At 52.1% G+C, this 11,653-nt stretch overlaps 1 protein-coding gene across 5 annotated transcripts in view; it reads right to left on the minus strand.

Moving 5' to 3' along the window:
- RAD54L (RAD54 like) overlaps positions 1–11,277 on the minus strand; it is a 21,605-nt gene extending 10,328 nt beyond the window's left edge. For 4 of the 5 annotated variants that reach the window (XR_006680208.1, XM_045291902.1, XM_004699459.2 and 1 more), the window contains exons 1-8: positions 10,711–11,277; positions 10,518–10,604; positions 8,908–9,027; positions 3,406–3,466; positions 2,716–2,851; positions 2,244–2,313; positions 1,879–2,167; positions 1,606–1,730 (exon numbers count right to left, since the gene is read on the minus strand). Coding sequence is in view for 4 of the 5 variants with exons in the window: in XM_045291902.1 (XP_045147837.1) it covers positions 1,606–1,730; positions 1,879–2,167; positions 2,244–2,313; positions 2,716–2,851; positions 3,406–3,466; positions 8,908–9,027; positions 10,518–10,604; positions 10,711–10,713 (891 nt within the window). In the remaining variant the exon portion in view is untranslated. Of the gene's footprint in view, positions 1–1,605; positions 1,731–1,878; positions 2,168–2,243; positions 2,314–2,715; positions 2,852–3,405; positions 3,467–7,253; positions 7,304–8,907; positions 9,028–10,517; positions 10,605–10,710 lie in introns of those variants that run through there. The other variant, XM_045291904.1, reaches the window with a different exon arrangement.
- Positions 11,278–11,653: the final 376 nt, after the last annotated feature.

Raw genomic sequence — 11,653 nt, forward strand, 5'->3', positions numbered from 1 at the left:
ATCACCTGATTCCCCTGCCTATTTCAGAGTGCTAAGAGGGTCAGGGATTTTGTACATGAGAATTAATACAACGACCAGTGTGTTCCAGAGAAAAGGACCAGCTGGGAGGAAGTCACTATGGGTGTTGAGAACCTGAAAGCACAGGGTCGCCACCTTCCCTTTCCAGGGTCAGAAGTCCAACTCTCTTCTCCTGTAGGAGGCTGTCTTTCAGGACGGTGGCTTCCCAGGTCCCTGACAACAGACAAAGCTAACAGATCAAGAGGGAAATGAGTAGAAAGGAGGGCCAGCAGACTGCACGAGGCAAGAGGCAGCCTGCTCCCTTGTGCCCTAGAGTGAGCTCATAGAACAGGGCAGAGTGAGAAAGAAAAGGAGCATTCGTGTGTGGACGCTCCCCAGTCTTCAAAACCTCTTTCTATACCTATAGCCTGCCTTCCTCTTTCACAACGCCCTGGCCTCCGGACCAGACTCCAGACACAGTTCTGCTCCACAGAGATGCCAAGGGCCCAAGCTAAGTGCATGCCAGACCTGTCTGCTCTCTTATTCTTTCCTAGAGGAAGGGCCTATCGGAATACTAAGAGTATGCCGGAATGCCAGACACGGAATAACTCTTCACAAGGACCAAAGGCCAACTGGGAAATAGGAACCCCCTGCAAAAAGAAGCCTTTCTGGTCTCCGTCTGAGAGACCCTCGGATATTAGGGAAACCTACAGTCCCAAAGCACAGTCAAGGTGGACAATCCAGATAAGCCTAAGTATTCCAGACACTCGCTCACTAGATCCCCAACTGCACACAAAATGACCTTAGTTCCTTTTCCCCAAGAAGTGCAAACAATGGCTACAGCCCAAGTTCTCTTGTCCTAGAATCTCTATGACACTAGGAAGTTCCCAGCCACCCTTCCTTCTAAGTGTTCCTTTATATATTTATCATAATACCGGGAAGGGCCAGGAAGCATTCTCCACCGAGTTTCCTTTCGTCCCCAAGAGAGGAATTAAGAAGCCAATAGCCATGACTATGTGAACGAACTGCCCACATCGGGCGTGTGCGCATGCAGGAACCTGTTCCCCGAGCCCATGACCAAAACCAGAGCTGATCCTTCCCAAACTCCCACCACCCACCAGGCGCTGTCAGAGTTCCTTCACGTCACTGCATGTAAGGCCCACGATAATCTTTAAGAGACAGCTGTCATCATCTCGTCGGAGTGGTGCAGGGGAAGAAAGGCTCAGGTGGCTAAGTACTTTGTGCAGGTCACGCTCCTGATAAGGGTCAGAGCCGAGTTTTGAATTCAGGTCCAACTCTTATACCCGCTTCCCTCAGCACTGTGCCATGTCCCTGAGGCCTACAAAGGCTTGTCACGACTCGATGGCAGTGAATTTGGTTTGGGGGTTTTAGACTAAGAATATTGTCAGAGGCAGCAAAACCAATCCATCAGCCCTTGTTTGCTCCCTGTCGTGGGAGACTGGTACCACCACAGGGTCCCCGTCCCAGTCTCCCCAGAGGAATCACCCCCCCGTCCGAAGCAGTCCCCAGTGACTAGCACTGGCTCTGGGTGGCCACGCTACCGAGGTCCCCTTCTAGCTCTCACCCGTACCGCGGAGAGAGAAGTACCTCGTCACAGATGACCAGTCCGACGCTCCCTTTCTGAAGGACTCCGACATGGAGGCGGAATGTCTCATAGGAAATGATGAGGATGGGAGAGGGCACTCTGGCTCCACGTTGGTTCATGAATCCTTCTACAACAGAAGGGCGTCAAGGGCACATCAAAACGCATTCCTAACGAGCTGACCAAAAGCTTCCTTCCCCAGCGATTAGAATATCACATACGAAACAAAGCAGCAGGCTGGCTAGAGGCGTGCTGCCAGCTTTGTTAAGACTCCATACCCAGCTTTCGGTCTATCTCATCTTTTGAGCCTCCGTCGATGGCCAGAGGTTGGATCCTCCCGCCAAGCCACTTGCCAACCTCGTTGTACCAGTTCTTCACCAGACTGGAGGGCGAAACCACCACTGCCTTGTCGATTTCGGGCTTGCACTCTGGACTTTGCCGTAAAAGTGTCCACATCAGGGTGATGCACTGCAGCGTCTTGCCCAGGCCCATCTCGTCCGCCATGATGCAGCCGTAGCTGCCGGGGATCCGCCGACTGGTGACACACTCCCACAGGAACTTCACTCCCTGCGCGGTAAGAGCACTCAGTCCGCCTTGCCACGCCAACTGTCGCCATCCCAGGCTCAGCCTGCGGCCCACTTACCTCTCTCTGATGAGGTCTTAAGACCTTACTGAGAACAGGATCCACAACCACGTGCACGGGGAGTTTTTCCCTGAAAAGTTCCAGCAAAGAAAACATGAGAATCCAGACCCGGGCATGGGCAAGGCCTCAGGAAGTGGTCTTGCTAATCCAGAAGGAACACTGGCCGCTGCCTGATAGAGAGGACCTTCCTGGCCTGAGAGACACCGTGGAAGGAAATGCCTGCTCTGGGAGTGAGAAAGCCAGGGGGGTGGGCTTCCTATGTGATCACCTCGGTCCCCCCTGCTCCCCTGGGTGAGCAGAAACAATTGGTGAGACCCCCTGTTAGCAGGACATGAGCCCACTCCTTCCCCAGCCACCCCCTCTCTGAAAACACTCTCATCTCAAGGAGAAAAGGAAATCACCCCCAAAAGCCCTCCTCTCTCCCAGGCACGTGCACCTCTCAAGGACCGCCCCAAAACGCCAACACACATACTTGTCAAGCTTCAGCTGGTCATGGGCGCTCAGCCCCGGAGGCTCGTACAGAACCAAGGCTCCTTCTTCCAGAGGGTCATGGAGGGCCCGGCGGACTCCAGCCTTTTTGAGGCCCAATGCCCGAGAGCCCAAAGGACCTAGAAACCAACCATCTGTCACCTGAGCCCAGCTCCAAGCCTCGCCTTCACGCCCCATTACCATCTACACCCTCTCTCCAGGAACCTGCCCCACCCCCAATCCAGTTCATGCATCTCGACCTGACCATTGATCCCGTCTGCCTCAGAGCAGAGCTTTTCCCCTTTTCCTTTCTCCCATAACTGAGAAGTTGTAGAGTGCTGGGCCTGGTTCAACTCACTCCTGTCAATCCCGGGAAGGTCTGGAACCTTAAAAGGGCCTCTCAAGTCGGAGAGGTCTTAGGCGGATCTTTACCCTCAGCTCTGGTGTTAGCAGACTGACATGCTTCCCACCCAGGCCAGCTCATCAGACATGCTACTGAGTCAGTCCCCACAGACACTGCCCCAGAGGGACAGGTGATGTTGGCAGCCCCTGTCGAGGCGATCTGTCACGCAGGGCTTTCATGCAGGCCTCGGGAGAGTGTCCCCAGGCGCAGTCACTGCTGGTCTGGGGGGTAGCGCTGATGTTAAGCTAAGCACATTCACACATGGCCAGTCCCAAAAAGTCTAGATTTTACCTTGATAATTTGGAATGGGGATTTTGAAAGGCTTTGACAAAATGCTTCGTATAAATGCTTCCTGCAGAGAAAGAAGAGAAACAGGAGTTCAGGATCGATTGGTGAGGTTAGAGGGCGGTATTCTTACAAATACAGTCTAAAAACTTATTTAAGAAGCATTGACACTCAGATATATCTAGGACATAAGAAGATTGTGGTTCCCATCTGATTTTATGCCAGAGCTTCCATTGTTTAGCTTAATGTAAAACTCTAGAAACACACAGGGGCAGCAAAGTATAACTTGTGTCTAACGTCAACCACGAGGCTCAGAACCCATCCACTCAAGAAAGACCACACCAGTGAGAACATCTGGCTTTTCCCTAAGGTGCAACACACCTTGAAAGATACAACTTCCCGAACCCCAATATTAAAAGAAAGCTCTACGCCTGGGTTCAACCATGTCCACATAGGGCTACAGCTTCCCAAACATACCCCACAATCTTTTTCTTATCACAATGCCCCGCCTCTGGGCACTAAACAGCCCTTCAAGGGGTACTGGTAGTAGGACTAAGCAACCAGGAATAGTAAAATCCCAACAGTGACAACAATATGCTGGCTAACAATGGATACCAGACAGTGCTGAACTCCTGAGCTCCTGGTACCATGTAATGTGCACTAACGACCCACCTGAAGGGGCCGTGCTGATGCTGTGGGCTAGGCGTTGAGCCGAGTAGCTGCAAAATTGATGGTCACACCACCTCCCATCCCCTGCCAGCTCCACAGGAGAAAGATGATGCTGTTTCCATAAAGATTTATAGGCTCAGCTGTATGAGACCCCAAGAAAATGATTTTTTTTAAAAGAAAGATTTCTAGGCTTGGGAATCCTGTGGAGAGTTGTTAAGGGTCAGAATCCACTCAGAGGTAGTAGGTTTGGTTTAGCAGCCGGTTCCCACTAGTCTCTGGGCTACACTGAGCAAAGGGTGAGTGTGGGGAAGGGGGTGCAAAGGAGGACGCAGGCGACCCTTGAGCTGACTCTGACGACTGGCCTGAACGTTCCGCTCCACACACACCTGAGCCCTCTGGGAAGGGAAAATAGCCCATGAATCTAAACAGGGGGAAAAAAAAAAATAGCCAAGCTAGAACCCAAGAGAGCAAGGAGAAATCAAGAGCAGAAACCCTAAAGGTAGTTTCAATGGGAATACATTCATGGAAAAATTGGTCAGGAAAAAATTCCCTTCTCACAAAAAGATAGTCTAATAAGAAAGAAAGAAAACCTGTCTTGCTGTGAATTTTCTACTCGTATTCTGACCTATCTCTTCACACATGAGATCCTCAGCAATTCCTAGAAACTCAATGTATTTTAAAGAGGGGGGAAATGTAATGAATATATTCTCTGATCCCCTGGAAGATAGAAAAGGACTGTAGCAGACAGAACCTCATTAGCAGACGAAAAAACATGACAAGGGCAGGGTTAGGGCCAAAGCTAAGCCTGCCTTTGTTCATTTATACATTTCTAGGCAGCGGAATAAAATATTTTATTGAGTTTTTAATTAGTGTGATTATCATTATGAAGAACAATGATAATCGCCATCTCACATATGAAAGATGCTACCAGAAGGAAAAAGAGATCATTTCCTTACTAATTTGGTGTCAATTCATCTTTCAATTCTAAAACTGAAATATCATTTTCAAGATTACTGGCATAAAGGGCTAGATTTAAGCCTTTCAAATAAAAGACAATTAAAATTTGACAAGAATTTCCAGTAGAGCCCAGGGGCCGCGGGTGTTACAGGGAGAAGAGCAGGCTGGGGGGGGCTGGAGTAACCTGAGGAACTGTGGCAGGAGGGGAGCCCACAACTGAGACATGGAATGGCCCACTTCAGGGACAGGGTCTGGGGACACTATTACCTAACAATCACCTGGGGATCTTGTGGAAATGTAGGCTCTGACTCAGTACCAAGATCTAGAGTGGAAATGCAATTCTCAGCAATGAACCAGTCCGAAGGCCTTGGTAGTGTTCCCCTCGGGCAGAGGCAGGGAGGAACGCATGCTCGCCTTCCTTCAGTGCCGAGAATTCTTCCCGTCCTTTTCTTCTTGAACAAGTGGGAGGGCATCACTCCTCCCCACGTAGACCGAACCCAAAGACCAAACCAGCCAGCTCACAGTGACCCTACAGGGCAGCAGCGCACTGCTCCGCAGGGCTTCCCAGGCTGGGAATCTTGGCAGGTAACTGACTGACTGCCCGAGACCAAATGTCCCTTTGCCGCAGCGTATGTATAGGCCTGCTATCAGTTCTGCCAGTCTCTCCTCTTCCAACTTCTCCCTGGACTAGCCTTTTCTCAGCTGCCTTTTGTTCTATGAGGGGAAAAAAAAGACTCCAAATACATATACCGACTAAGTCTTACACAGGATGCAGACAAGGCAAGGCATCTAGATATGGGGGACCACAATGACAAAGGAAACCATCACAGCGGCAGACCCGTCGCTGTCCCCAGGGGACCAGGGGAGAGGGAAAGGGACCGTGACTGGGGCACATCCACTAAGCAGCTCACGAAGCACCTACGGGGTTACTCAGGGACGACCCGTGGCCATGCGGCCCGCTACTCCAAATTCCATGAGCACACAGGGCGAAGTAGCCCACCGCCAAACACACGCTGCCCGAGGACACGGCTAGTTTGGGGCCAGAAAGAACTCCAGTGGAAGCGGAGTCTGGTGGTGACCGAGATGGAGGGAGAGCTCACTGGAGCCTGAGGTTTTGGGCCAGCTACATTAAAGGCTGCTCCCCTCGCCCCCACCTCAGGCACCAAAGTGCCTCTGATCTCATCTTCTCACCTCCAGTCCTGTTAGAGATGGAATGGTGTCCCCTACAGGCATGTGTTGCCATTCCTAATCCTTCTACCTGTAACAATGGGGAGAACCCTATTTGGGAAGGGGTTTTAACAGGCTGATGAAGACACATTAGCGTAGGGTGTTGTTTTCAGATACAAAAGAGCAAATTATGGAACCACGCAAGCACGCACGGGGAGATGGGGGATAGCAAATGAAGGGGGACATAAAACTTCCTACAGAGCCAACAGAGAGAAAGCCTTTCCCAGATCCTGAACCCCAAATTCAAATGTCTCGCCTCCTACATTGTGAAAAGATATATTTGTCCGTTAAAGCCACCTCCTTTCTGTCAGAGCTGCACTCGATAACTGAGAGCCCTTCCTTTCCCTCCTGTCCTCCCGTGTCTTCTGCTCCCTCTCCTCTTCTACAATGACTCTGACCAAGATCATCAACAGCCCATGGGACCCTCAGGCCAATGGATATGTTTCTCACCTTATCTTATTTCACTTGACAGAGCTGGCCCTTGACGTCTATGCCACCACTCTCCCCGCCTTCTGCGCCCCGGGGTAGCTCGTGCTCAGTCCTCTTAACACCCTCTTCTCGCTCTGCCTCACCTCAGCACAGGCGTGGCACTCAGCTCCTCCATTGATCGCTGCTTACTCGCCCTCACCCTGCGCTGTCAAACACCATCTCTAACTAAACCACCAGTTGCCACTGAATCGCTTCTGACTTCTGGCAGCCCTGGGCCTGTCAGAGTAGAACTGTATTTCACAGGGCTTTCAATAACCTGGTTTTTCAGAATCAGACCACCAACCCTGTCTTCCAAAATATGAGTGGCCTCTCACCAGCAATCTGGCAGTTAACAGCCAAGCACATTAACACTTTACACCACCCAGGAAGGGACTCCATCTCTAGGTGAATGGCCCCCCCAAATCTATGTCTAGTTCATACCTCCCTCCTAGGCTCCATTCTCATGTAACTGCCCCCATCCCTGAATATCCCACACGGGCCTCAAACTAACAGGCCTGCAGGGCGACACTGACCTTTGTGAGCTCTGGGCTTTCCTGTCTTTGGGGCCTCTTCTTCCTCTTTAAGGATCTATTTTAAAATTAGACATTGATAGAGACAAATACACCCCTGAGCCTAGTGCCCTGAGATTATCTTTACACCTTAAACCTTAAGTCTCCCCAAAACCAATAGTTCGGGTTAGCTAGCAGAAAATGTCTGCCTTGGGCAGGCCTCTTCTAAAACCTATGACAATGGATCCAATTGGAATACCTCCTCCCCGCCTTTTAACTTTAACAGGAATGGAAACATTTTCAAGTCCCAAGGTCCTAGGCCTGGTACCCACAGGCCTCCCTCCCAGCAAATCCTGCTCCCTGCTCTGTGCTCCACAGCTCAGCGACAGCAAGTCTGCAATGCCAATTTCATCCTCAAGCTGTCCCTCTCCCCACATGCAATCAGTCCAGTCTTTCCTTTTAGAAGCCTTAGGCATCTCGCAAATCTCCCCACACCACCCAAACCAGGCCACAACCCTCTCTTTCCTAGCCAACGGCAACAACCTGCTCATGGGCCTCCGTTCCTCCCGCGTGCACCCTCCCCGTGGCGTCCTCTACTCCTACAGCTCCCACGCTCACCAGAAAGCTATTCAGTGGTCTTAAAGCGCAAATTCTTTGGCGTGCCTTACAAAGATGGATGCCTTTGAATTACGGTGTTGGTGAAATGATTCAAAGGCCCACGACGCCCCAGAAGAACAAGCACATCTGTCCTGAAAGAAGTCCAGCCACGTGCTCCAGAGAAGTGCGAGTGGTGAGACGTATTTTGGATGTGTTATCAGAAGAGACTGGTCTTCGGGAAAGAAATCATATTTGGTAAAGTGGAGGGGCAGGGAAAAGGAGGAAAATGGTCAAGCCGATGGGCTGACACAGTGGCTGCAACAATGGGCTCTAATCTAAGAAGCCATATGTCGAGTTAGAGCAGTGGTTCTCAACCTTCCTAATGCCTCCACCCTTTAATACAGTTCCTCCTGTTGTGGTGACCCCCAACCATAAAATTAGTTTCGTTTCTACTTCATAACTGTCATTTTGCTACTGGTATGAATCGGGCAACCCCTGTGAAAGGGTCGCTTGACCCCCAAAGGGGTCGCCACCCAAGGTTGAGAACCGCTGAGTTAGAGGCTAAGCTGGCTGGCATGACAACCCTGGTCCCAATACTCCCCCATAGCCTTGTCTCCTATCCTTCGCCACCTGGCACTTGCTGCCCAGGGAGCTATCTATAAACAGGGAGACTCCAAGTCAGGCACCTACAAAGGGGCTTCCAAAGTTCATGGAAAAATGGAATGAAGAAAAAGTGAACACATCAGGGGAGGTGGGTGGGGAACGGAGAGCTGATAGCAAGCTGATACAAGAAGTACAAGAAGAACATGTTTTGAAACTGATGATGGTAGGAGTGCACAACACTGCTTGATATGACTGAACTACGGAAGGGTCTGATGTCGGGACTATGTCCTAATAAAATGGTTTGGAAAAAAAGAAAGAACGGGCAGGTCTCTCCCAGGCCCTGACAGCTCTGGGTAGGCTCAGAACCCTCGAAGCTCTGCCTCTTGCCTACTCCGCAGTGCAGTGAGGACACCTAAAGGGGCCAGTCATGCCCAGGCTAAGGGACCGGCACACATACCCTGGCGCCTTTTGGACTTACATGTTGGCTGCTATCCAGGCAGGGTGGTCGATTCGTTAGCTGCAGCAAAGGTTTCCGAAAAGGTGATTGGAAACATTCCTGACTCTGAGTCTCACTGCTGCCTTTCCGTTTCCTAGGAGTCTAGGAGAAAGAATTGAGAAAGTTTAAAGCTTAAGGATACAGAGATCACCATAACGGCCGCCAGCAAGTGGAAGACTCGATCTTGTATCGCCTCCACAACAGCTCTGGAATCTCAGTTTACTTTTAATCAGCCTCATATAACAGCTGAGAAAAATCAAAGCTTAACAAGGTTAAGTAATTTATCTAAACCAAGGAATCCACACTGGAGAAGCAAATGATGTGGGCCTGTGAAGAACACGGGGTCATGCTACCCTCAGATCTCCACTCCAAAAGCCCCAGGCAGGATTGAACAACCATATGTGCCACCCCCCCACCCCGGCCAGCTTCCCAAAGGAGGGACAAGAGGATAGCCCCCAGCTCCCAGTCACCCCACACCAGAACAGTGAGCACAGTAGCACCACACGCATTTTCAGGAGGGAAAAAAAAAAACCAGCTGCAAACCACACCATTCACAACCCAGGGGCAAAGAACGCTACCCCAACTTCAAATCTGAAACCCAGGGAAAAGGCAAGGGGTGGATAATGTGCCTCCCTCACAGGTAAAGGAGCCAGCTAAACATCAACAGAGCAACTGTCGGACCAAGGCTCGTTCCAAACCATCAGGTGAGATCCCACTTGTACAAGTTTGTCAAGGTGTATGACCTGCTAACAATCCTATTAAGGCACACCTGACACAAAACCACCAGGCCCCTCCCCTCTCCCTACATGGCTCCCCAAAGTCCCTTCTAGTCTTTCTGTAGTCGATCCTTCTTTCTAGTCTACGGTTACAATGGCCAGTGCCAGAGCTCACAGAGCTCTTTCTGAAAGACGCGCTACAGTGTCTGATTTACTTTGGTTTTCGTAGCTGCTACCCATAGGAGCCCTGGTGACGTAGTGGTTGCTTACCGCAAGGTCCGCAGGGTGAAACCACCAGACCCTCGGCAGGAGAAAGATGAGGCTCTCTACTCCTGCAGAGTTAAGTCTCAAACACCCACAGGAGCATTTCTACCCTTTCCTATGGGATCCCTGAGTCAGAACCGAATTGGTAGGAGTGGGGGAGTGAGTGAGATCCATAAGCAGTCTCAGCAAAGCTTCCAAAGCACAAGGCCCGGTCCAAAGTGGGGCACATTGTACTTCAGCATGAGCTGGGGCCAGAGGGGGCAACCCCATCAAGTGTATGGCCCATGTGAACACAGGACCTCAAGGTAAGCCCAGAACATCCTACTGTACTGCAACTCTGGGCAGAAGCAGAGAGCAGGCTGCTAACTGCAGTTGGGGAACCTTTCTGCCTCAAAGCAGTGAAAGGGCCCAACCCAATCTGCTCTTTTGCTCCGGAATACGCTGTGTCAACAGGACAACTGACTGCATTCGCTTCTGCTGAGTACCTTAAGATGTGGATTTTATCCTCCTCCAGCTCAATACCTGGCACATAAGAAGCACTCACTAAACCTTCACCTAATTTACATCACAATTTATTTACAAAATAATAAAGAGTGAGTTTGGAGTACGCACCACAACCCCAGGCTGCCAGTCTTCATCATCCGAGCATCTGCCTTCAGGCTTCCTCTTAGCCAGCTGGCTGGGAGCTAAGCTCCTCCTCTGGAGGGAAAGAGTGGAGGCTGGGCACCAGCAAGGATCTTGTTGCCTGGGCCCCTTAGACCCAGACCTCGGGCCCCCGCACCCAGTCCCACTGTGTCACACTTACCATCCTGGGCCCAGGAGCATGAAATATCAAGTGGCCATCAGCCGACGGTCAAAGGCACTCACTCAGCAGTTGAGAATACAGGCCCCGGGCCTGGTATATCGGGGGCTGCTGTGTTGGGAGGACCGGCTATTAAACCGTGGGGCATGGGTGGAGAGGAGGCGCAAACCCGGCCCAGGGCTGGAGTTAAGGCACAAACGGCAAGCGTCAGTCGCCAATTAACTGAGGTTAAGAGAGGGGGTCTGGATGGGGGCGGGGGGTTGCTAGGGGAAGGTCCGTGGAACCCTAGAATAAGCAGGGTACAGTAGGGGGTCTGGATGGGGGCGGGGGTTGCTAGGGGAAGGTCCGTGGAACCCTAGAATAAGCAGGGTACAGTCGGGATAATGATCCCACGTCGGATTGAAGGGTAATCCCAAACCAGGAGAGAGAGGTTGGGCCGAAAATCTGGGGGCTGGAGAGGGCGAGGCGCCAGGGTCCGGCGAAGCAGTAGTTCTAGGTCAGAGCAGAGGTCCACGCGGCGCGGCGTGGGTGGAAAATGCCCAGGGCTCGGAGGGGCGCTAGTGGGCGCTGAGAGCAGCAGGGAAGCCTTCCAGCCGAAGCAGCTCCCCATGAGCTTCCCTCTCCCCCGAGCGCGCGTTAACAGACGGCGCAGCCCGCCAGGCCCGGCAATCGAACCGCCCGCGGTGCTGCCGCCGCAGCACCCATTGGCTGCGTTCGATGCGCTCGGCGCTCGCGACCCAAAAAGAGGAGGCGGGGCCAGGGTTGTGGCGGGGGCCTTACGCCCGGGAGCAGAAGACAATAAACGGAGCTAGCAGCGGTGGAACCCGGAGATGGAAGGGCAGGGCCACCGGTGGCGGGAGCGGCCGGGCGGCGCCGCGAGGCGGGGCCTGAGCTGTCCGCGGGCGGAGCTGGGCCTGGAGCGCGCCCTGGGCTCCCTCTGGCCGGA

This window comes from Echinops telfairi, unplaced genomic scaffold (genome assembly GCF_000313985.2).
Source record: "Echinops telfairi isolate 266 unplaced genomic scaffold, ASM31398v2 ScPeMD7_443;HRSCAF=831, whole genome shotgun sequence".
NCBI classification, from domain to species: Eukaryota; Metazoa; Chordata; class Mammalia; order Afrosoricida; family Tenrecidae; genus Echinops; species Echinops telfairi.